This window comes from Castanea sativa, chromosome 4 (assembly GCF_040712315.1).
Source record: "Castanea sativa cultivar Marrone di Chiusa Pesio chromosome 4, ASM4071231v1".
In the NCBI taxonomy this organism is placed as follows: domain Eukaryota; kingdom Viridiplantae; phylum Streptophyta; class Magnoliopsida; order Fagales; family Fagaceae; genus Castanea; species Castanea sativa.
In genome coordinates this window covers 43,206,031-43,233,571 of record NC_134016.1, presented here as the reverse complement: position 1 = coordinate 43,233,571, position 27,541 = coordinate 43,206,031, and the positions used below count along the sequence as shown (strand labels likewise).

The window sequence follows — 27,541 nt, the reverse complement described above, 5'->3', positions numbered from 1 at the left end:
TTTGCTAATAACACTTACTGTAACAATATCTATTTCATTCCCTCCAATTTCTCCAACCATGAAAATGGTTGTTTTAAGTTTCTTAGCACAATCTATCAAACATTAAAGAAACAATAAAGAAAAAAAGAAAATATGTAAAAAATAATTTTAACTTTGTATTAAAAGCTTAATTCAAATGATAGGCTAACCATCAGCATTGTGATAAATCCCATTGAAATATGTGGACATCCAATCCAGTTGACCATTGAGAGAGCTTCTAGTAGCTAGCTGTGAAATATTCTTTTTTGCAAGAAATATGTCAATTATATTTTTTATTTATGCAATACAATAAAATTCTAGTTGTAGAATTATTACAATTATAGGTATGCAGTTTATACAATACAAATAAATTTTAGTAATGGCATATTACAAACCTTAATGAAACTAACAACACCTTAAATCTGCCAGGTTTAAAATGGTCTAAAGGAATGTAAATGACACTAATAGAGTTACTGGTTAATAAGAGAAAGCATCGCTAATAGCTCAAAGGAACTTTAATGTACTTATAAGTGGAGTATAAGATCTTTTATATACTTAGCAATGATCAGCAGAATCAATTTCACACCTGCAAGGGAAGCCCTCAATTGGATGTAGATGCCCAAGATTGATGTACTAATCTAAATTGATAAAAATTATATAGAATGTTGTTAGCAATTGAAATTGCCAATTAGTTATATGTAATAGAACTTTTTAAGAACACTGGTAACAAAAACGCATAACAGAATGAATAACACATATTCATTACAAAACAAACAACATCAAAATTAAATCGTTGAAAACCATAATAGGGTGGGAAGATGAAATTTGGGATTTGATGTATATACAGGGTTGTATATAAAAAAGCAAGGAACCAAAACAGATTGAATTAGAAAGAGAGTGCACCCGTATCAAACTCCACACCACACACTCACCTTTGCTGAACCTTGACAAACAAACATTTATCACCATCAAGACTTCAACCAACTTAAGCAAATATGAAACACAACTTTTCCCATATATTTTTATTTTAACCAAAAAAAAAACACATAAAACTAACAAAGCATATCTGAAAGCAACCCAATATGTATTCAATCTCTCAACAATCATCTCGTTCTGGCCAAAACAAATTTTTTTTTTCTAAACTCTAAACAAATAGAAGTCATGAAAAATATACATTACCGGTGTGCATGATAAGGAGATGTGTATATTTACCATTGCAAATAAACATTACCACTATTTGGATTGCATTTGATTCTACCTGGGTTTTACTGTTCTTTTGCAAATAATTTTTGAGGCTTTGGGAATGTCTTTTCTATTAATGTAGTCCTATTTGGTAAGTGCATTGCTTGTATTCATTTCTCAAAAAATAGTTTTGTTAACTCTCACAGTTAGTCTCAAATGAAACTCAAATGCATGGCGCCTAGTCACACCATACTAAACCACATCCATTATAGCAAAGTAGGCACATAAGGTATATAGAGTCAATCCTCTTAAGAGTATGGATAATACATAGTTGTGGTGCATGATTAGAATACAATCTGATCTCAACATATCATGGATAGAATACACAACTTGCTCACATAATCATGATGCCACATTTGAAGAGGCATTTTTTTTTTCATTTTTGTAGAATACCTAAGATTGTACCATGTGTAATAATTTGGGAAAAAAAATGAATTCAACAAACTATTAAAACGGTCATACCCATTGTCTGAAGTTAATACCTTATTCTTCAAAAGAATGATACATTGAAGAAATTGAAAAGCATACCCCAAAGAGATCCACGTTACTTCTCCTAAAAGACCTAGAAAAGGAAAAATCCCAATAATTTATTGCTCTGTCTTGATTTTTAAAGTATCCAAAAGAGACTGGAACTCACTTAAGGACTTTCATTCCATTCATCTGAGTTTTAACCAAACGCCATAAATAGATACCCACATATCAATTTAACCAAATACCCAAAACAAAACCAAAAAAAAAAAAAAATCTAACTCAAACACCTTAATCAGAAATATAACCCAAAAAGTCAAATAAAAAACAATCTAGCCAAATTATTAAAACCTGATCTAATGTAACCAAACACCCAAAAAAAAAATCTAACTCAAACACCTTAATCAGAAATATAACCCAAAAAGTCAAATAAAAAACAATCCAGCAAAATTATAAAAACCTGATCTAATTTAATGTACAAACTGAAAAGCAAAGAGAAAAATAACTGGTAGCAATTCCAGAAGGACAATAGACGTTGGGAGGAAGTAGGCCTTTATGTGAATTCTAAACTTGAGAGAAATTGAGAGCGTTATGGATATATGGCAATGGAAGTTTTTGATTTTTCATTTTTTTTTTATCGGGTTGATTAGGATTGATGTAGGGCCGAACAAACAGGTTTATCACTGATGTCAATTTTCAAACCGTTTTAGGCTCTCTTTTTTTTTGCCTTATGTTGTAACAATCAGGCTCGAAACAATGTAATGATTGAGCTTTTCTACCACAATAAATCAAGGGTAAAATCCCTAATGTTTCCGCAAAAAAAAAAAAAAATATATATATATATATATATATAGAGAGAGAGAGAGAGAGAGAGAGAGAGAGAGAGAGAGGGATAATTTGAAACCAAAGCATCCAAAGAAAAAGAATCAACCCATCTATTTTTTTTTAAAGGATAAAAGAAGAACCCTAGAAAATTAAGTAAGGGGAGCTGCTGATTTTGAATTCAAAAACACAGATATATTGAAGATTTAAAATTTTAATTTGATTAGTAAAAGCAATGGTGAGGATTTTCAGTCTTTCAAACAACAAAAACCGTATTTGAAGAGGAAAGGAGTATGTTGACCTTCGATACAAAAAAAAAAAAAAAAAAAATAGAGATTATACCGCTAGAGGGTACGGTGGTCTGATGGTGGCAAAGGCCAAACTGTCTTCTCAGATTTTTCTATCTCCTTCATCTATGATAGACCGAATCTCTCTCTCTCTCTATTGTTCTCTTTCTCGATTCTCGTATTTCTGCAATGTATCTCTCTCTAAACCGTATTTTGGGTTTATATATGTTTTTTTTTTCCCTCATACGGTGTAATGAGCTTTCAATCCATGTAACAATCAATCTTTCCAACCTTTTAAACTGTATACATGGTAGTTTTTTAGAGGGTGTTTTCTCCTATGTGGCAGTACCTTCTTAATTGTAGGAAAAAGCTCCTAATATTATATATAGAACTAGTCGCTAACCCGTGCGATGCACGAGATTGTTTTAAATCAAATGTTAACATGTTCAAGTTTAAACATTTCTCTAATTTCAATTATTGAAAGCTAAATTGGCTCTAATATAAGATGAAACATGTAATTATGATGAAACTATCAAAATATTACACACAAAATCATTAAAAATAAGATAAATATCTCAAACTTCATACTATTAGGGAGCATCATAAGAAAACTTACACCTCCCATTCAATTGAGCTAAACTAAACTATTTGATGCAATTGAGTTTAGTTTCTCATATTTTGGAAACAATTCCTTCAAAAACTAATTTTCTTACTCCAAATGATAATCAACCAAACATTGGAGCTAGAGAATCTTAATTTGGTATTCATACATTTTGATGTGCCGAGGCAAATACAGGTGCTACTCTAGGAGGAGGAGCTTCTTTTCGGGGAATAACTTTTGGCTTTGGCTCAGATTCTGAATTATTCTTATCTAACCCAAAACTCCCATCTGTGCAAGCAAGTTGGATCATTCAAACTCCAAACAAAAACACACTGACACAAAGCTCAAAAGTTGAACTTGGAATCTAATTCTACTACTTACTGTGTGGATTTGGAGAGTAAGCAAAATCAGGAACCTACAAAAGAACAGAATATTAGAAACCTCTAAAACAAAACCCATTTTGCAATAGTTTTTTTCTCCCAGACAAAGCAAATTAGTTGGCTCAAAAATCACAAAAACAAAGAACAAAACTTAAATATAGTTCCTTAGATGCTATATGTTACACTCCCCAATTAATTTTCCTTCAAATCAAAATATAACAATGTTTGAACTGCAATGACAAATGCAGTAAGTGTTTGAATTTAACTGGGAAGCCATACAACACCTAAACAAACTGTTCCTACAAAAAATAAAAGATTTCTTCAACCTGATGATAACCATTTTGAGTAACTATTTGCTGAGGTGAGTCTCCATCAACTTCCAACAACAACAATTACCAAATTTAGCTTACTTTCTATAATGCAATCTGCACTCGGTTACTTACTCAAAAGCGAAACTGAAATTAAATTCATTCCAAATAGTACAAACAGTGTTACCAATTAAAGCAGAGGATGTGTGTTCCCCAAGTTGATTCAACTTCATCCATTCATCCACAATATCCTTCCACTTCCTAACAACACAAACAAAAATAAACGAATTTAGCAAAAACCCTTTTGTTCTTCACATCTCATTATCCAATGACTTAAAAAGTACACCAGTATGAATTGTGCTAAGGTGGAAAATGGTATTATCTTTTGCCATATATAAATACAACATGACCTGAGACCTCAAAAGCTTATGTGAAACATGTTTAAATTGTACCATATGGTTTTATTCAAATATTAAGAATACAAAAGCCACAAAGGCATGCGTGAGTGCAGTTCACAAAGGCTTTGTGGCTTGGTAGTGTTGTCAAAATTTGTGCAGTCTTCCAAACAAAAAAACAATCTAAAAGGGAAAAAAAAAGTCAAAATCTGTGTGGTCTTCCAAACAAAAAAACAATCCAAAAAGGGAAAAAAAGTCAAAATTTGTGTGGTCTTCCAAACTAAAAAACAACCCTAAATAAATAAATAAGGATACAGATAATATGTAAAAAGATGGTTATTTAATAATGAAAATCAAAAGGGTGTGAGTTAAAAGGGAAAAAACCTTGGGGGTGCCTACTATATTTGTCATTTATTTTTAAAAAGTCACAAATTCTGGCCAACAACAAATAAAAGTAGAAAACTTCTAAAAAATTCATTCAAGCATTGCACAATGTAGGGATGTGTGATTAAATAATGCATATTTATTTGTATGTTTCAAGAAGTTGCAAGGGTAACAAAAAAAGCAAAAAATAGTGATGCCAATATCACATTGCACAACTTATTATTGATAGAACTACCAATATAGCATAAGAGGACTCTGTTGCTCAGCTTTTGATGTTAACAATGTAGTGAGAAAACAGATTTTTCTTTTCTTTTCTTTTACTTTCAAATAGGTGTTGCGTAGTTCACATTCGAATGGGTTAGTTCTTGCTGCATCCATACCATTGTTATCTTGTCTTTCCAATTCTGCAATTCTTTACTTTTATCATAATTCCAAGTGCCTTCTACCATTCTAAATCTTCTTGTGTAGGCCTGCGACTACAATGGACTGTAAGAACTTTAGGGTAGTTATATTCTTATAGCTTGGTGTCTTACTGCTTTGACCCTAATATCCTTTAGTCCCAAGATCAACAAATTTATGTTAATATTTAAAAAAACAAAAAGAAAAGAAATATATAATGCTTGTAGGCAAATGCAATGTTGTTTCCAAACATTTCAAGGGTTTTAACTAATTGCTCATACTCATACTCTTTCATCTCCACCTCTACCCGTACTTTTTCACCACTCCTACATCCTTTAAAAAAAAAAATCCAATGATGTCATTTAATGCAATCTCTTTTAAATTAAATAATTGACATAATAAAAAACAATGAAAAATATCATAACTTTGTAAAAAAAAAAATCAAACATTTGGAAATTTAGACTCAGACTCTCACTCGCCAGTGTGTACCGCCATCACAAAGCACTATCTTAGTGAAAAACTCAAATCATGAGTCTGATTTCAAGGCTAACCCAATAATAGTCTAATCGAATTGTTTTGGGTACCTAAGAACACCAAAAAAAAAATCAATAATTATCAAAACAATAAAACAACCAAAAAAGAAAACAATTTCTTTCAAACTGAATAAATAGCCCCTTTGGAAATGCAGTAAAGAAAGAAGAAGTAACAGAAAAGCCTTCTAGAAACTAATTATAAATCAAAACCTTAATTAAAACCAAATCTAACCCATAAGAGGGCAATAATTAACTGCCACTGACATCCAGAATTGTGCCAAGTGTATAAGACAAACACTAAACTTTATGACTCAATGAAAGACACAGGTTCACCATCTATATAAAAATAAACATCTTTTATATGTATAGAAAGCAAACAAATCATTAGTCACAGAAATAGACACACACAGAGCATAGTAACTATAAAGAGACAGACAAAGAGAGACTGAAAGAGAAACACTCCCAGACGTAACCCTAAATCATACTTAACAGCCAAAAACAATTGAACAAAATTAAAAACTCACTCGTAATGTTTTCGGAGAAGTTCTGGTCTAATTATAAAGTCCCTTAGATTTTTCTCTCCTTCTCTGACTCTCTCTGCCCCTTATTAAGGCTCTCAATGAACAATAATAATGTAAGGCTCTTTTGGTTTTTTAAGACAACCACAAATTTACTCCAAATAAGGAGAATAGGTAAGGGAGAAAACCTAAAATTAAAATAAAAACATCACTAACCATTCTTTAAAATGCCAAGAGATGAAGCCCAAAAAGCTTTGTTCTTTCATGTAATACCTAAGCTGTAAAACAGAGGTAATATACCCTTTTGCCAAATGTTTATTGCAGATTTTCTAACCAAACCTAAAATTTGCAAATCAAATGGCAGAGAACCAAAGTCTGATGAGTCTGATTTATGGATTCAACAACACATAAACCATAACAAAACCAATTACAACAAAACTTAAATCTCACCACAAAACCATAACAGAACCAACCAAAAAAAAATGAAAATTAAACATGCGTAGCAAAATGAAAAACACATATTCATCACAGAGCAAACAAAAAATCAAAATTACATTGCTGAAAAACCTTAACAGAACAAAAGGGCCTAAAACAAAATTGGAACAGAAAATTAGTAATTCCGTAAGATCCAAAACTCTAAGCAATCTTTTTTGTAATTTTCATAATCGATAAATAGCTTGACTTGACTATGAAAAGAGAGAAACAAAATCATATAAAAACAACATGTTCTCCAGAACCAAATAGGATTACAAAAACGTACCAAGCTTTAGAGGTCAAGACTTGAGCCAACAAAGGCTATGAACAGAGAGAGCCAGAGTGAGAGAAGAGGGATGCTCTAAGAAAGGAATGAGGGGGCAGCGTGAAGAGAGGAGAAAACCTGCATTCTGAGTTTGTGTTTGTGTCTATTGAGTTTTGTTTATTTTTAAAGATAAGTATCGTGTTAAAAAAAAAAAAAAAGAATTGGGTTTTGTTTTGGAGAGGAAAATAGAGTGTTAACTCCATCTCACATTCACTGATATCTGCTTCAAAGTTTTCTACTTCATTGCAATATGAAACTATAATATTAGAAGATTTTAAACTTTAGTAAAGTTTATATATAATAATGGAGAAAAATCTACTGTTTACAATATAACTGACAATCTAGTTTACATTATCAACAATTTGAAATAATTTTAATAAACAGTATGTGTTACCTTTAGGCAAATTATCGAATATTTCTTTGTAGACAATATTTTTTGTATGGAAACGATCGGCATTATCATTTTCTACAATGAGTATCCTGAGACCATCTTTACTTGTAACTCTGGATACGGCAACATATAACTGTCCATGACTAAAAACTGGTCTATCTAAATAAAGTCCAACACGTTGCAGAGATTGACCTTGGCTCTTATTAATTGTCATAGCATATTGGAAATTGCCTTCTTTTTAGTACAAAAGGCCATTTGGAATTAGAAGGGGATAAGACTATTCTTGGAATAAACACTTTTTCTCCAATATGAGTTCCTGATATTATTTGAGCCTCCAAAACCCATTTTGATAATTGAGTGACCAAAAGTCTAGTACCATTACAAAGTCCATTACTTTGGTTTAAATTTCGAAGTAACATTATTAGCAGACCTACTTTCAATCTGAATTTATGATTTGGAATACCAGGGAACTTCAATGAATTGAGAAATTCTATTGGATGCATGACATCTTGGTCTAGAATGTTGCTTGAAGCTTTACCGTATGAATTTGCACTAAGATATGTCTCTTCATCAGCATTAATAAGATCAATCATGTAACCATTTATGTCTTCAACTACTTCATTTGTTGGAGCTAAAATTGCTCTCTCCTCTAAATACTTGGAATCGTTGAATTTTGTATCAAAGTCAGGATAGGCAGCTTTTACAATATTGTTGAAAGAATGAGCACCAGGCTGAATTAGTAAATCATGCGATATTTCAATCAATGCTTTATCTTCACTATTACTAAGTTCACCATCACCAATTTTCAATATCCATTCAGCAAATTCCCTTGCTGCAATATCACCTCGGTTTTGTGTCAACCTCAAATTTATTGTCAGAATGAAAAATTTGCAACTATTCCATAATGATGACTTGTTAATTGATGCTTCAACTATTTGTTCTCTTCGTCCTTTAGATATCACTGGTAATATTTGTCTAAAATCACCACCAAGAACAATAGTTTTTCCTCCAAAAGGTGTCTTTCCACTATTTTATTTTGAAAAATGCAATATATCTCTTAATGACCGGTTAACAGCTTCAAAACAATTTCAGTGTGCCATAGGAGCTTCATCCCAAACTATAAGACTTGCTTTTGTCATAAGTTTTGCAATTTGTGAACCTTGTTTAATACCACAAGTTGAATTGTCTGTTACATTTATTGGTATTTGAAATCTTGAATGAGTTGTTCTCCCTCCAGGCAACCACCTTTATTCTCTGAAACAGAATCAATTACTTCATCATATATATTTCTTTGATCAATATTAAGACCAACAAGAAGTTTAATATGTTCTACTGCCAAAGAGTTTCTATCATAATCCAATTCTTCTTGTAATACTCTATTGTTACTTTGTCTGAGAAGTAATGTATTTGGATATGGTATTGTCTCAAATTCGTGCAAAGACCTGCCACTCTTTGTCAAAATCTGTTCAATTTCACATAGTGCATAGTTCTGTAATCGGAAGTCATCAAGATGTAGGTTGTCATATCGTAAAACTGTTCTTTGACGATGCAGAATGTCCTCAGATAACAACTGCCAATTTGAAATCCATAATTTATATGGGTCTACAACCTCACAAAAAATCAACATATTCTCGTAGCTGTTTTCCTGAAGCCCTGTACGATGTATGATTCAAAGCTTCGTGCCACTCTTTATCATCATCAAGCAAACCAAGTGCATAACATGTTAATCTGAAAGTTGGATAGACAACATTATTTATAGTTCACATTTCCTCAAATGATCTAGGTCCTTTAATAACATTGAGTAGCATCTGCAAATAAAATCGTTCTCCACTTGCAGGATGAGCATAATATATACGCCCAATACATCTTCTAGATTTTCTTAATTTCCATTCTTTGTCTTTTTTATGCCAAACCCATTTAGTAGGAAATTCAGAATAAGTCAATTCCCTTGCTTCTTCATACAATGCATTCGCTTTCATCCACTCTGTAAATTTGCTTTTTCTGATATCTGGCTTGTTCACAACATTATTTAAATAATCAGTATCTTCAAAAACAACAGGTTGCTCATCCTTATTATGAAAATTGAGTCTTTGAATAGCAGGCCCTCGATGGTGAATTGCAAATTCAAATATCCTCCAACATGCCTCTATGGCAGACACATATCTACAATTTAAATATGTCTTAACTACATCAATATCTGTCATATGCTGCATTCCGGTAGAAGAATCAATATGTAAATTTTCTTCAAGAATCAAAGTTGCACGATCAGGTCCTTTTGTTATATATTTAAATAAGTACTTGATAGATCTTGAACGATTACACCACTCAACATTTATGTGTGCTTGAAATTTCACCAATAACTCAATATTGTATGGAACTATGAATTGATTATCAAGTTTGACTTCATTTCTTTCAACAAATCTTCCATTATTCCTTCTTCTATATATTGGGAAACCATATTCATCAACAGTGGTTTGCGAACAAAATTTTTTAGGGAAATGGTTTGTACATTTGTTTTCAATCATACAACTTGCCCTTGAATTAATAGAGATGCAAGGACCATGAACCATATATTGTTTGACAGCTTCATAAACTAAAGGTTCTTCATTCAAATCTGGAATTTCTGCTGAAATTATTCTATCAATTTCTGCTGCTGTAGGATGCTTGCCATCATGATGTAGAAAAAGTAAAATGTGTGCATGAGGTAACCCTCTCTTTTGATATTCAACAGTGTAGACAACTGCCACCAAAACAGTAAGTTAGTTACATTTATTTAGATTAACTATTAAACCAAGTAAAGAAGAAGGAAAAAATATTTAAAATATAAAGTTTAGAATACCTGCAATTACTTTCCCAAAGTGTTGACCATGCTTTAAATCATTTAAGAGTTTATCAAGCTTTATCTTGAACACTCTTGCAATCACATCAGGCCGATCTTCTACTTTCTGTCTAGGTTTCCTAGATAGGAAAAGATCAATTTCTGGCCATCTTGTGTTGCAAGTGAAGGTAATAAATAGGTCCAAATAACCTGTCCATCTACAGATCGCCATTGCATCTTGATAGTTTTCAATCATATACCTTGGACTTCTAGTGAAACTTGAAGGTAGAACAAATCTCTTGCCTGAAGATGCAAGGGTGGTATCTCCTCTCATAACTGCATCTTTCAGTCCTTTATTCAATTCTATCCTTAATTTGTCTTAGTTCTCTTTTACCCACATAAGCCGGATTTCTTCAATACATGTGTAGGCATCTACAACAAATTGTTGAAACAATCTACCACCATATACCAAAGTATGTCCCTCATGTTCAAGTTCTTGCAATCGATATGCATAGTATTCTCTCATTGTAACAGAGTCAGTTGCATCAGATCTAATTCCATCTACATTACTATACAAAATGTCGAGCCTAAAACCATCCTCGACATATGGGAACAAAAGGGGATATTGTAATGCCATGTATGAAGGATGCAACACATTAATACGTTGTAACCCTCCTTCTTTTAACTCAACAATAATATTGCGATGCGCATTTTCAGCACCAATATCACCAATGATAATTGCTGCAATTTCTGAACATGTAGACAGGTTATATTCTCTTCCATCTGTAGTTCGTGAGCCAATAAGGCGTAATCTTAAATGGTGAACATCAGTATCAAATAAACGGTCTCTAGACATCCGAAATATCTTCACCAAGGTGTTTGATTCATCAAACATTTGGACCAATGTATCAACAATAGACGGATCAAGGTCACTATTAATTTCACCATTGCTAAAGACGTTCATTCTATTTTCAACTTCATTTTCAGTATCGTAGAAATATAATTGTGCAAATTGTGGATCCTGACCATCATTAGGAAGAAGAGTTCCAATTCTATGATGGTTTTGGTCATTAAGTTTGAAAATGTAAGGGTGTCTTCCATCGTTAATTCTACTATCTACTTTACCACCCATAGATGTCATTGCAAACATTGCATTATAACTTCTTATTAGAGTTCTGAACGTTTTAGATCGTTGACTACCAAGAGGATCTAAAAGCTCATCAATAAGAGGAGGTGCTTTCTTAAGCAAAGGTAACTTAACCTTACCCTCCAGACAACAGAGAGAGAATTTTGGGTTCCTAGGCCTCTTAGATTTAACTGTTCTCTCTTCATACCATAAAATTGAACCGCAATGCATGCATACATAAGAAGGCGAGCCAAAATTCCAAGGTTCAGTAAATTTTCCTATATGAATTTTAAAATATGAGAACAACAATAATGATGTAAACAAAAAAGAATATAAATTATTTTTTTTCCTTGTAAATTTAAGTTAAGTCATTTACTTGGAAATTCTTTGCAACCACTCTCATTTTCTAATTGTTGGATTTGTTGAGGTATATCACAATTATTGAATCCAACTTCTACCAAAGTATCATCTGTACTTATGTTCAATCTAGTTTCTTCATAGGAATGATCCATGCCAACATCAATATCTAATAATCAAATGTGAATTGAAAGTTTTATTTTCAATTTTTTATGAAGAATTGTTTCAAAAATTTATAGGTATAAAGTGGCAGAAAGAGAAACGAACCTCTTGACGCATAAAAATCCATATTTGTACCAGGTGAATGCACCATATAGCAGTCATGCGTTAATGCTGTTCTATTTCTCTTGTTTTTTTTTTTTTTTTTCCTCTTTTCAGCAATGACCATTCCTCTGGATTTCATAGCCTGGATAAGTTTATTTTGTAATCTATTTTTCCTTTCATACCATTTTTTGCTGGATCGCCTCTCAAACATTAGCATCCGTCTTTTTAATCGCGCTTGTCTTGCATTTTCCAATTTTTTCAAAAACTCATAAATGAGCTGCTATAAACTGAGATCTTATAAAACATGTGATAGTGTGTTATATAATTAATCATAATTATTTAAAATTCAGAAAACATGGCAGGTTTATATAAATGAAATATTACAAATTTTGAATCAACACCAAACAAACCCTGGTAGGAATAAATGCAAGAGACCGAAATACATATATAAACAATATTGTTCTAATTTTCAAGTATGTTTGATCATATGTAAAACAAATTAATAAAGTACTAATATACGTCATCGACATAGTCAATCTTTATTTAAGAGACTAATTTTCAATTGGTAATCATGATTTGGCTATTACAAACCCTTCATTCAATCAAATATGCCTTCCTCTTAAATTTTTTCTTAACACTTTCATGAAAGCCAAGTCATAAATAAACAAAAGCACCTAAACATAAGCACTCAAAAAAATAGCAAGAATCAAGATTGATTAATTTTTTAGACTTTGCTTCAAAATTACACAGAGATAGATTAGATTATACACACATCCAAGTAATGGAATTCATGAAGCTTTTCACCCACTATTAATTTAATGTTCTATTCATAAAATAAATAAATAAAATTAAAGCATCTATAAGCACTCAATCCAAAACACTAAGATAAACACAATGAAAATAAAATGAATAAACAAAATAAACAAAGCTAACAATATCAACATTTAGAAAAGCCTACCAATAAACTATGCCTAATAGCTTGAGCAATACAAAAATTAAAAGAAACAAAGTTTAATAAGCAGCAGTACAAAGCTTAAAAAAAAACAAAGTCTAATAAGCATTCTAGTAAATCAGAGGCATATATCAATAACGAAATAATAGTAAAATTAATTATCAAGAAGAAAAACAACAAAGGCCATCAAAGAAAATGCAGTTCAATCTGCAAAAACTCAGTAAATAATCAAAGATTATAATCTCAGGCCAAAACATTGAAAGAGAGAGAATAAACATCCGGATTTTAATTCAAATTCAAATGATAAAAAATAGTGGTGAGGATGTGAAATAAGTAGAAGGGAGAATTGGCTGAAGAAATGAATTTGTAAAGATAGAAGCTGGCTAAAACATGTAAATCAAAGCCAATTAAAACAGGATTACAGTAAATGAATAAAATGTAATTCTAAATATGAGACAAGTAAAAGAAAATCAGCACTCAAGCAAACTGTAAAATGGTTTTATCTTTCAATTATCTTGTCAATGTTCCTTTTAAAAAAAGAGTTCGGTCTGTTTTTTCAATAATCAACATATATAGAGGTCGATCTGATTTATAGATGGTCTTTCATGATTCTAGGGTTCTACTATTCTTGCCCATGCCATAAACATTAATATTCATAACAAATCAATATTCAACCATTATTAAATGGCAAACATGTTTTTCCTTACATATATTCAATAGCTAAACCCCATGACGCCACTCACAAAAAAGCTGGGTTATAATAAATCAAAAAGAAAGCATCAAAGTAAAGAATATAACAAATCAAGTAACAAAATGCTGACCTTCGGTATAGGTGCTGCCAAAAAGAAGCAAAACAGTGTGGATGTCAAGTTTTCTTTGAGAAAGGTGTCGTTTGTTTAAGAATGTGGCAATTCAAGTCAATCCAATACGTGAATATGGTGGAGGTACCAAATGTAGGCCATTAAAAGCATAGCAAAATAAATAAATAAAAGTCATGACAGTTTAACAATCCAGTAAAATACAAAATAAGAATACATTGAATTAATAAAAAATGAAGAAAAAAGCATATTAAAATATGCAATTCAGAGCCTAATCAAAACCAAACAAATCAACGGAGAAAATTTAATTCAAATTATGAGATGAATAGATGGAAAATCAGGCTATCTAAACCTCTTAGTTTGATGTAGCAACTCTTCTTGCAAAATACCCGTGTTGTACCTGGCAAAAAACTCAGCATTCAACAAAATGAAAGGGTAAGAAGTTTTTAAAAACTGCAGCAAAGAAAGATGAAAGAGAATACAAAAGAAGTGGAAGCAAACATTGTAATATGGTTTGAGTTGCAAAAAATATGAAAGATTGTTTTAGCTTTTAACAATCTGTTGGCTAGTTCCCATATGACGATAGCAAAAAATTTGGCAAAATTAACATCAAACAGTAACACTTTTTGACACAAAGTGAGAATTCTTATGGGGTTAATTAACAATCCTGGGGTCAAAGAAAGAAACTCTTCAGTCGTAAATATTTGAAAGTTATTTTCAAAAGATGAATTCTATTGAAAAAAGCTGCACTAATTTAGTTGTATATCGATCTCAAATTAATGGGAGAAAGGAAAAATACCAATGAAACTTGTGGAGAAAGAGGGAGAGTTATTTATAAGTCAGAAAAGGATGATATAGGTTGAGGTCAAAACCTTTCTTTTTGATAGAAGCAATAAAGACCTAAAATAAAAGAGCACATTTGTACTTGCAAATGAAATGCTTCCCATCAAATCAACTAAATTCCAACTTACACATATTTCTTTGAGAATTACCTCAACTTGTGGGTTTTTGCTTAATTTGTCTAATTATTTAAGCACTTGACTTAATTTAGGTTAGTTTGGAATCTTGGACAAACTTCATTTTATATATAATTACTATAACGAATCATTAAACAGATAAATACAAAAATAATAAAAAATTAGAAACTCTTCTTCAGATAATGGCAGGTTTATGCATATTAAAGGATGCTTGAGGCTTTCACAACAATTTTGTATGTTATAGTACCTTCTAATTGCCACAAAATCTGAAGCATTTAGATGATACTTGCAGCTTTTACTGGACAGCTATGGTATATAAACTACAAACTAATATGGAACGTAAAATATGGTAATTTGGATTACTGAGAAAACAATAACATATTCTTGTGCAGGTGCATAAAACTATATTAGGAAGAAATTCCCCAAGTTTAAATCGGGAAGATCATCATCTAGTTTCCCAAAATAATTCCAAAGCATGTGTTTATAAATGGCCTCTCAAGATTTAGGTGCGACATTTTTTTTAAAATATTTTTTTTATATAATATATACACAACCACTGTCAATCAGTGTTAATCTTGCAAAACAATATAATGTATCCAATCCAGTCAAAATACCCTAACCTAAATCAGATATGACCCCAAATTAAAAAATAAAAATAAAAGTAAAAAACCAAAAAACAAAAACTATACTGGTGGAGGGAATGGGTTTGATGATGGCAAAATCAAGGGCAAAATCTCTTATGTTACCAGGACATAAAACCCAAAATTATAATTTTTGCATAGAAAAAGGAACAAACCCATCTATTTTTCAAAAGGAGTCAAAGAAGAACCCTAGACAATTCGGTAAGAAATTTTTTTTGAAAAACAGATATATAGAAAAGGAAGATGCTTATTCTTGTAGTATAAACATCTGGTCTTAAACTAAAAACATATACACATAGGAGATTTAATAAGCTAATCCGAAAAGGAAAATCAATGGCGAAAAGTTTTAGAAAACCAAAACAGAAAAGAACGCTGACCTTTAGAAAAATTTTGTTGCAGAGGAGAGATGAAGCAGAGAAGCAGATCAAATGGCGATGGTCGACCGTACGAATGTCCACTGGATCCCAAGTTTTTTTTTTTTTTTCCCTTCTTCCCTTTCTCTGTGTCACAGTATTGGTAGGTGATTTCTTTTGGAGAGAGAAGATGTTAAGCGTAGTCTAATGAAAAGATATGGCTAGGGTTTTTTTAACAGCAATTTAAAATAAAATAAAATAAAACCAGGCTTTATTTTTAATATACCTAAAAAGGCAGTCAAACGGTGTTTTTTTTTAAAAAAAATTAGTTATTTAATTTATACCCTTTTTTTAATTGCAAACGTGGCAGGGTTTAAAAAGCCAAACGTTGTAACGTGCGGCTGTTTTTTTTAAAAACTGTATACGTGTCTGAATTTTAAATAGGTAGTTATCCTATTTGTCAACACCTCCTTAAATGTAGAAATCAAATTTCTCTCAGCTTCTGCTTATATATATATATATATATATGATATGATGATATATGATACAGATATAAATGAACATGTAAAGTTAAAACCGCCAAAAATGAATTTGTAAAGTCAATATATTTATATAGTTAATGTTGTAAAAAAATTAAAGGTAAAAAATAAATATGAAAAAGACTAAAGATGTGATGGATGAGGTGGCTCACTAGGAGGTTAACAACAATAAATGTTACACTTAAACTTTTAGATATATACATAGATTATTGAAGCATTCTCTCTCCTCTCTCTTCAATTATGACCACCTTGGCCGCAAGATGCACCCTTTTTTCCCAAGTGGGGATCCGGATATGGTGAGAAAAAGAGAGAAATATGAAAAGTAAATGTCAAAGAAATTTTATGGTTATGCATTGAGGGGTTACCAGGACCTCCTAACAAGCATATATAAGTTTGATTTTTCTCACAAAAATTCTGATAATTCAATATTATGTTCATAGGCTTTTACAGAAGCCTTACATGCATGCTTATCGAATAACAACTAATTAAGCAACTAAGATAACACCTAATAAATCAAATAAAAATTCTAATGGGTCACATTGTTGGCTACCATCTTCAAATTATCTCAAGCAATCCCTAAACAATTCATAACATACTTTACCAATTGGTTTAACCATGATTTTTCTGGCACAGTAGTTTCTGAGTTCCTATTCTTGTTCTTGTTCCTGTTCTTAGGGTTCTTGTTCGTTCTCCCAGAGTTCCTGTTCTTTTCAGTTGCATTAGTATCTTCATCCCCTTGGCCACCAATGTCATTAGGCTCATTAGCCCCAAAACAATCTGGCTTTTCCAAAGAATCATGTGAGATGAAAAATAGAAGAATTCCAAATGAAGCTATCCTCAAACCGATTCGAAAACGCCTATCAGCAATGTCTAGTGCTTTATTTGTCTGCGCAAAGCATGCAATTCATTCATAATCTGTGGTAAAAATGCCATTAGGTAAAGTACAAGCATCGACACTCCAACTATAGTCTCTTGCTTGGGTGACAATTCATTGTCCACGAGAACCAAAAAGAGAGCAAATAAACATACTTCACTAGTAACTGAGATTATCTCAACCAATTGAACTCTTCTCTTAATAAATAGCTTCTCCAGAACAAGGAAGAAAAGCCGCAAAGAAGTGATGCATAACAAGATTATAATGGGAATCGTAGAAGACCAGGTATTATTACTTGTACCACAATAGTAGAAAAATTGAAAGGTTAGCAGCTTTGTTGATTTGCCGCACCACCAAGTCCCCACACAATTGCAAAAAAAATTTCTCACAATGCTCTCTCTCTCTCTCTCTCTCCATTGGCATTTGCCTTCTTCTTTTTTTTTCTTTTCTTTTCCCACTGGTGTTGCAGTTTTGTGTTTACAATATAAAAGTAAAATTTCTGTGTGACTAGACTAGGCAAGAAAAAGTGAAAAACAAGCTTGAAGCTTTCATAGGTCCCTTATTCCTGTCCAATGCTCCTATATTTACTTTACTTTTCATTTGCTTTCTTTTGATTTCTTTACTTTACTTTTCATTTGCTTTCTTTTTTATTTTCCTTATAATATGTTATTTGTTATTATAATAATCAATATATTATATACCTAATGGCATTATAATTTATAAATGTTCTTGATTAGTTTAAGTAAAATATATAGTATATACTACTATATTAACATGTATTTAGCACTTCAAAAAAAAATTTAACATGTATTTAATTGTTGTTTATAGCACATGTTGAGTTATAAAGTATTGTACATTACTATTTTAGATTTCATATACAAAAAAATAAAAATTAAAAATTATATGGCCCCCCAAAGATAAATTCCTGGCACCGCCATTGAAGGGCCATGGGTAGATATATAAAGGGGTAGAAGTGCAAGAGGTGAACATGGTGAATTAAAATACAAAGAGTATTGTGTGTATGTGTGAGGAATAAAAGGTTTTACAACACTAAACTGAATGATCCTGTCAGGACATATGTGATTTGATGTTAGGAACATATGTCAATTTAGAATTGGCTAATCCTTTGACAAAATGCACTTTATTTGTAATTGGGTAGATCTAGGATGTGTTTAATGCTTCAAGGAACAAGGTTTCAAGTTCTAGTGCTAAAGCCATGCAAATCTATCCAAGAAACAAGTGAAGAAGTGTTGGATTTTAAAGCTCAACAGCTAGTATCTATCGAGGTTTAAAAAGCTGCTGAAGCTCGATGCTGAACAGCTAGCTCGATAGATATCCTATTTGTCGAGGTTTATGGAATTTAGTTTTTCAGAGCTGATTTTCATCCAATCCGTGTGTATATGTTTGGGCTTTCTTTTCTCACAACCCTAAACATATATAAAGATAATTTTAAGGGTCATCAAATGTTGCGCAAGTGTGAAGCAAAGTGTTAAACATATATGTTTGCCCTAATTTATCTTTCTCTTGAAGAAGCTACTATGTTTGTACACTGTAAGGTTTTGTGACCAAAGAGTTTTGTGATCTTCATCGTGTGATAAATCGAAGAACTTTGCATTCAACATCTTTCTCAAGTTGGTGATTAAGTCGCGTACTGGGATCCACGCATCTATTGGTTAGTCATGTATTAGGAAACGTGCATTAAAAAAAGAGATTGTCACTACAAAACAAGTCTAATTGGGTATTGGGGTAAGGGTTCAACTGTAGATTGGTATAAGGTACTGGGATTCATTTACTTGTAACCGTTTGTTGTGATAATAGTGAATACTCAGGAGTGGTGACCTTAAAATCACCCGGTGGAATTTTTGCCATGTAGGTTTTACCCATTCGTAAACAAATCATCTTGTCAATTTAATTTCTACTGCATTTAATTAATTGGTGATTTGATTGTGCTACCATCACACGTATTGCATGATCATTGAATTAATTAATTAACTTGACTAATTAATTTGTTAATTCATCACAAGGAGTCAATACATTCTTGGCCTATCAAGTGGTATCAAAGCAAGCACACTCTGATTAGGGTTTAATCTTTGTTGTGTGATCCATTGACCCCTGTTATCATGGCTGCAACTAGCTTGAAGAGATCTTTGTTTTCAAATACATCTTGTTTTTCTAATCTCTACTTATTTGAGTGTATCAAAAAATGCAAGTCTAAAAGTTATTTGAATTCTATTGTGATGACTATTGGAAAAGATCTCAGCTTGACAAAGAAGAAACTAGACTGACTCAGAATGAAAATGTGCAAAGGAGTTCTTCTGAGAAGAGAGAAAGTTAAAGGTTCTGTTCATAAAATGCAGATGAGAGAAAACACCATTCCCACTGATCTGTCATCTAAGCATGAAGTGTGCTTTATGATGAAGTCCGCATATAAGGTTATGGACACGTGTTTGTGGTACCTTGACAGTGGCTGCTCAAGACACATGACTGGAGACCGATCTCTCTTCAAGGTTTTTGAGTCTAAGAAAGGTGGTAGTGTCACTTTTGGTGATGGGAGCAAATCACAGATTAAAGGAAAGGGAGTTATCTCTTTACTGGGACTACTAGACATTACAAATGTTCTATATGTAGAAGGTTTGAGAGTGAACCTGTTGAGCATAAGTCAGATATGTGATCAAGACTTCATGGTACTATTCTCAAAGGGAAAATGCCTTATCATGGATGGGTCTGGAAAGAAACTCATAAGTGGTGTCCGCACTCTAGACAACTATTATGGCTTAGTTCCGGATGCTGATATTGTGTACAATAACATTCATTTACCAAATGAAGATCTATGGCACCAAAGGATGGGACATGCTAGTTACAAACATATTTCAATTGTATCTAAGCATGAGTTAGTTTTGGGGATACCAAAGCTCAGTAGAGTGAGCAATGTGGTGTGTGGATCATGTCAGCTTGGAAAACAGATGAAAGCCAAACATTTGGGCACTTAGACATCCGCTACATTCAGACCATTGGAGCTACTACATCTGGATCTCATGGGTCCAACCAGAATCGAGTCTCTTGGTGGAAAGAGATACATAATGGTTGTGGTAGACAACTTCACTAGGTACACTTGGGTCATACTCCTACAATCTAAGTCTGATGCTCCTGAGCACATTGAAGCCTTGTGCACAAGATTGCAAAATGAAAAGAGCCTGAAGATTGATTGAATTCGAAGTGATCATGGTAAAGAATTCGAGAACTCATATATGGAATCCTTTTGCACAAGATCAGGTATATCTCAAGAATTCTCTACTCCTATTACTCCTTAATAGAATGGTATAGTAGAAAGAAAGAACAGGGTTGTTCAAGAGATGGCTAGAACCATGTTGCACAACAAGGATGTGGCTAAAAACTTGTGGGGAGAAGCTATTAACACTACATGTCATACGGTTAATAGGGTGTATTTTAGACCCGGTACCAAGAAGACTCCATATGAGTTATGGAAGGGAAGAAAGTATTTCAGAATTTTTGGAAGTACTTGTTTCATTCTCAAGGATAGAGAGAATGTGAGAAAATTTGACTCCCAAAGCGATGAAGGAATATTTCTACGATACTCCTCTACAAGCAAGGCTTATCGGGTATACAACAAAAGAACCATGAAGGTAATGGAAACGGTGAATGTTGTTAGTGAGGAAATCCCCAAAGAGATTCTTCCTACCGAGCCCAAGGAAGTTTAAGAAATTGTTGAACAAGAGCCCGCATCTCCAAGTACTCCCGGTACTTCAAGTGTTGTAGAAGATTCAGCAGATATATCTACTTCACTTGATTCTGAATCCCATGAAGAGAAAGGACCTTCCTCCAGGATCAAATTGAATCATCCTCTTGAAGTTATTGTGGGAAATATGAATGAACTTACACTAAGGAAGCGTATAGTTGATAAATGAGTTGCTAACTTTGTGTCTTATTCTTGTTACTTGTCATAGGTTGAACCCACTAAAGTTGAGGAAGCTCTTCAGGATGAAAGCTGGGTTAAAGCTATCCATGATGAACTGCTTCAATTTCAGAGGAATGATGTCTGGACTCTAGTACCTAGACTGGAGGGTGAGCACATCAACGACACAAAATGGATATTCTACAATAAAACTGATGAGGAGGGTAATGTAATCTGCAACAAGGCTCATCTTGTAGCTCAAGGATATTCTCAAATGGAAGGAGTAGACTATGATGAGATATTCGCTCTAGTAGCCATGGAGTCTATCAGAATTCTCCTAGCCCTAGCATGTCACTTGAAGTTCAAGCTTTACCAAATGGACGTAAAGACTGCTTTCTTAATCTACACTTTCCGGATCATGTGTGATGCCTCAAAAAGGCACTTTATGGTTTAAAGCAAGCCCTTAGAAATTGGTATGATCGGCTCACACAATACTTGGTATCACATGGGTTCACTAGAGGAAAAGCTTATCAAACTCTCTTCATCAAAAAGGAAGATGGCGAGTTGATAGTTTCTCAAGTCTATGTTGATGATATCATCTTTGGGTCGACTAAGGATGAACTTGCTCATAGTTTCTCAAAACTCATGTAGGGAGAGTTCAAGATAAGCATGATTGGAGAGCTAACTCATTTTCTCAGCTTCCAGATTCGTCAACAAGATTCAGGTATATTCCTATCTCAATCTAAATATGCAAGAAATCTAAATATGCATGATTGGAATTTGCTAGTTCTGTTAGAACCCCTATGAGCCCAAATTTTAAACTCACTGTTGACTTGTTAGGTAAAAGTGTAGATTTATCTCTTTATAGAAGCATGATAGGTAGCCTTCTTTGCCTTACTGCTAGTAGATCTGACATTAGTTACAGTGTAGGAGTGTGTGCTAAATATCAGGCTAATCCCAAAGAGTCTCATATGATTTCTTTGAAAAGAATCATAAAGTATGTCAAAACCACTGCCGATTTTGGTGTGTGGTATAGCAAGGACACAAATGATGTCTTAGCTGGGTACTCTGATGCGGACTGGGCAGGGAATGCTGATGATAAAAAGAATACTTCGGGGGGTTTTTTCAATGTGGGTAATAATCTTGTCTCCTGGATGAGCAAAAAGTAGAATTTCATCTCATTATCCACTGCAGAGGCTGAGTACATCGCTGCTGGTACCTGTTGCACCTAACTTCTATGGGTGCAAAAACTCCTCCATGATTACGGTATTTGTCGAGAGCATCTTACTATCTCCTGTGAAAATACAAGTGCCATTAGCATCTTTAAGAACTTGGTTCAACATTCTCAAACCAAACACATAGAGATTCGACATCACTTCATTCGAGAGCTTGTCGAAAATGGTACGCTCACTCTTAAGTTCATTCACATTGATGATCAGAAGGTTGACTTGTTCACCAAACCTCTTGATAGCAAATGGTTTGAATTCCTTTGCCAAAACATTGGTGTTATCTCCATGGATTGATCTCCCCTTCTCCTCCTCCTCCTTCCTCATGCATTTGCATCTAGTTTTATGCATTGCTTTGTTTAACATGTTTTGTTTTTTTACATTTCAGTTTTGCTTTATTTTGTCTTTCATATAAAATAAAATAAAAATTGAAAAATCAGAAAAAACACAAAAAGAGTGTGTTCATGTACATTGGTACTTGTGTACCTTAGATAGCCATTGAAACAAAGTTTTCTAAACTTTGTATCATTTGTAGCTTAGATGAGCATCTCTATGCACAACTAAGCAAATGAGCTTTATGACTCGTGTTTGTGATGAGTAAGATTAAGTAATCTCTTGTACTTAACACTCGTATCACTCTTTTTGACAGGAAGGACTAGAAAATCCTAAGAGAAAGGCATAAATAACCATCTCACCACTGTTGCCCGCCAATAATGAAATGACATTTGTATACTTCGGCATAGCAAAAGTAAAATGTCAAATGCTTAACATAATTGGGTATTTCTTTTCTATCTCTTATATGCCCATGCATGGTTTGCTTAAAAGAAAAAGATGCAAAGAAAAATAAAAAGCAAAAAGAACCAAAATGTTTTATACATGATTGCAAGCGTGTATTCTAGGAGATGTGGGAGTTATAGGATGTACCTCGAATGTGATAGTCCCTCTCAAACAATTATGATTGTGTGTGAGTTAAAGTGATTTTCTCATATCTCAAATCGTCATAACATATAGACACTAATGCAATCTTGCAATTTTTTTCAGACACAACACGCAATATTCTTTGCTACCTTTGATACATGTGCAGGTACAATGTGATTTGGCCTTCACAAGGAATACTTGTGTGAATGTATACTCACTAACCTGTCTTAACTTGTTTTTAAAATATAAAATTGGTTAGACTTGTTGTGTGTGTATGTGTGTGTGTGTGTTTGGGTCCGTGTGCTTGACATTTTTCTTATTGAAAGATGATTTTGAGAGCTTAAAATGTTGTTTGGATCTTTGGTTGTATAGCATGCCTGATTGCATTCATGTATGTGTTTTTCTCTTTTTGAAAAACTGTTTTTTAAGCAATCTCGACAACTGCTGGACACCTCTCGACAGCTAGGCTATCTATTGAGCCCCTTCAGCTGCTTTTTATCGCACTCTTGACAGCTTCTCGATAGCTACTTCGATCCATCGAGAAACTTTCTGGATGTTCGATAGCTTCTCGATAGCTACCTCAATCCATCGAAATCCTTTAGCTATGGACACCTCTAGATAGATTCTAGACAGCTCTTCAACGGCTTTTTCACGCGTTTTAATCCTCGATACCTCTCGACACCTCTCAATCTGTCGAGATTTATGAAGTTTCTATATAAAGGATCTGCGTGATTTTTCTTCATTTCTCCTCGATCTCTCTCGATAGTTTTCTTCTCTTCACCTCCTAAAACCTCTCTCTCATACTCCAAACCTTCAACCCAAGTGTTCTTCGGCCTTTGTGTGCATTTTTTGCTTCTGATGGGGTTTTTGCCGTGTAGGTTTTCCCCATTCGTAAACAAATCACCGTGTCAATTTAATTTCCGCTGCATTTAATTAATTGGTGATTTGTTTGTGCTACCACGCGTATTGCATGCTAATTGAACTAATTAATTAACTTGGCTAATTAATTTGTTAATTCATCACAAGGGGTCAATACATTCTTGGCCTATCAGATCCAAAGAATATTTATTTGTTAATTAGAAAAGTCTTGAAACATTGAACTAAATGAAACAAAAAGTCAATATTTAATTTGTTCTTGTCTCTAACATGGCATTTGAATATTTTAATCTCTTTGCATAGAATGCGTTACTAGGCAAAACTTCATGCTTTTTCATGAGAGGGCTCTACTTTTATATATATATATATATATATATATATATATATATATATATATATATATATATATATATCAAGGAAAATTATGTTTACAGGGGGAGGAAAAAGGGTCAATTTGTTCCACAGTATTTCTAATTATTTTTCTTGATAGTCAAAAGGCTACATATAATCACGGTACAACTAAATAATCAATTAATGAAATAATAGTTCAAATGAGTTAGATATCATACAAAAAGATTACTCGCAAGATCAGAAACAGAAGAAAATGGTGGAGAAAATGTCCCAATAGAGGAAAGGCTTGCAGTTGAAGCCGTAAGTAGTCCGGCAGCAATAGATGTCGCCACAAATGAAGCATTTGCAAGCATAGAAATTACAATAGATATTATGGGCACAGAATCTGTATATTTTTTTTTTCACCTTACATCAATAAATAAATAAGAAAATTAAAGAGCTCAAAGGTGTCATCTAGGGCATAGTTGTTGGACTCAAGCTTAGAGAAGGCAAAATAGAGACATCAACGTCCTTGAACCAAAGGCGGAGAGGTCATATTTTATCTCCTTTGTTATGACCTCCTCAGCCCCAAGCTGCACCCTTTTTTCCCACGTGGGGTTATGGTGACAAAAGAGAGAAATTGGTGCGGACACGAGATATAGGCCCCCAATTATACACACATATGGGAGGAAGAACAAAAAGAAGACGGCCCAACCTGTGGCCTTATGGATGGAGCCTATTAGTTATTGGGCTTAAGATTAAGCAAGCCCGAACATTTAATAATTAGGGTTTTGTGTTGTTAGGGTTTTGTGTTGTAGCTATTTAAACACTTTTTTGATTATTGTAACACAGCTTTTGGAGAAATTAAAAAACGTTTGTTTTCCTTTACACTGGTGCCGACTCCAGTTTGCTTGGTGCTGATTCCAAGCAGCCCTTAGGTGCTGACTCCTAGGGTTTATCCTATCATTTTTTCTTCTCTATTATACTATTGTGGTTGTCCTACGTCAGTTTTGGTATCAGAGCAGACTTCCGGTCCATTCAACACAACCGTAGACAACCACGCAAAGCCAACAAAAACAAAGGAGTAAGCCAACAATGACAGTACCTTTCAAGTTTTTGCCCCATGAGATTCTAAACAAGCCCAAGCCAGTCCCTGCAATCCGTGTATTCCCCCAAGCCCCACATGAGTTTCTCACCCCCAAACCAACAGAGAAGCCAGCGGCGCCTCCCAGCCGGTGACCACCATCCGTGCCCGCCTCTAATCTCAGAACCCACAGCCCACAAAAAAAAAAAAAAAAAGAGGAACCCACGAAAGACCCAGCCACCAACACCCACAAAAAAAAAAACAAAAAAAAAAAAAAAAAAAAAAAAAAAAAAAAGGAAGGAGAAGTAGAGACCCACGGACCCAGCACTACACCTATCACCGCGAAGCCCAACCACCATCAGCCGCCGCGAAGCCCAACAGCCACCACAGCCACCAACCGCCGTGAAGCCCAACCGTCACCAGCCGCCAGCCACCGCGAAACCCAGCACTTCACCAACCGCCGCGAAGCCCAACCGTCACCGCTGCTGAGGACTTCGACCACCGTCGATGCCCAGGCCGAGACGAACAGCCTCCAGCTCCGGCGACTCCAGCCGCTGCCTCCGTCGATGGCTCCAGCCGATGACTCCACTGTCTTTTTTTTTCTTCCTCTTTTAGTTTTGTTAGTCAATGTTATGTTTTGGGAGTTGGGTTAGCAGATTTTGTTTTAAGCTATAGTATTTTACTGTATTTCACCCATAAAAAAAATATTATTTTATTGTATTTCAAAAAAAAAAAAAAAAAAAGGACACTGTTGCTGTGACAGCCTATTGCTTGTATTGGGCTTTAATTGTTTTCACAGGTTCCTCAGTCCAAGTCAATTCACTACTTGAAGAGCAGACCATGGCTGCCTAATGCAATACGTGGAGCCACTGACTAGGGTACAATTCTGACTCTATATTTTTGGTGGATTCAATTTTATCTCATTAAAAAATATTATCTTTATGTTTTTTATGTGCATATCCCACTATACTCCATTATCCTATCCAATTTGTGCTCAGATTAGTCGTTTTACTGTTTGTGCCCTCTTTTAGTACCCACTCTAAAGTTCCAAAAAAAAAAAAAAAAACCAATTTCTGTGAAATCCCTGATTCTTATTATTAATTGTGGAGCTTCTTGGAATTTGACGTTTATTTGGGCTATCTTTTAATATTGTGAACACTGTCACTATTTGTCTGCAATTCCTTCATTTGATTCATCGATCTAGTCTCTACATGCACTCTTGTTTGACCTTTAATTTTACATTGAGAATTGATTACTTGAATTTTTGGGAATCTCAACTGCATTCATAATTATTGTGTTGCATGCATCTACGTAGTGGTCGCGTCATGTCAAACCCTGAACATCAATCCACTTTCGAATCTAGGCCCTCTTTAGAGCAAACCATAGGAGACCTAGCTAAGAGTGTCCGTGATTTGCTGGATAGGGTAGAGCGAATTGAAACATCTCAAAGAGAGACCACTAACCATGAAGGAGATAACATGCATGGGCAAAATAATAATGGTCACTTTAATAGAGCTCCACACTTTGAACATGATCACTATAATCACTATGGTCCTAGGGATTATGATGATAGGATGTCTAAGGAAAGGATAGAAGCACCCACCTTTGATGGTTGCCTAGAGCCATGGGTTTTTACTGATTGGTTACGTCAAATGGAGAAATTCTTTGACTATTACCATTGGGCTGAGAATAGGAAGGTGAGGTATGCTAGGATGAAGTTAATTGGGAGAGCTGATCTTTTCTGGGAGGACCTTGAGGAAACCCTTAGGCGACGACGTGAGCCCCCCATTATTGATTGGATGGAGATGAAGGACGCCCTCTCGAGGAATTATCTTCCTCCAACTTATAGGAGCTCCCTCCTTGAGGAATGGGATCGCCTAAGACAAGGCACTGCTCCTGTGACCGAATACATAGAGAAATTCAAGGAATT

The 27,541-nt window shown here is 33.9% G+C and overlaps 1 protein-coding gene across 1 annotated transcript; it reads right to left on the bottom strand.

Moving 5' to 3' along the window:
• Nucleotides 1-7,748: 7,748 nt before the first annotated feature.
• LOC142632959 (uncharacterized) lies at nt 7,749-10,697 on the bottom strand. Its single transcript, XM_075807270.1, has 4 exons — nt 10,385-10,697; nt 9,459-10,285; nt 8,988-9,115; nt 7,749-8,520 (listed from the first exon to the last, which is right to left on the bottom strand). The coding sequence occupies exons 1-4, from the start codon at nt 10,695-10,697 to the stop codon at nt 7,749-7,751; spliced, it is 2,040 nt and encodes a 679-aa protein (XP_075663385.1).
• Between the last annotated feature and the right edge of the window lie 16,844 nt (nt 10,698-27,541).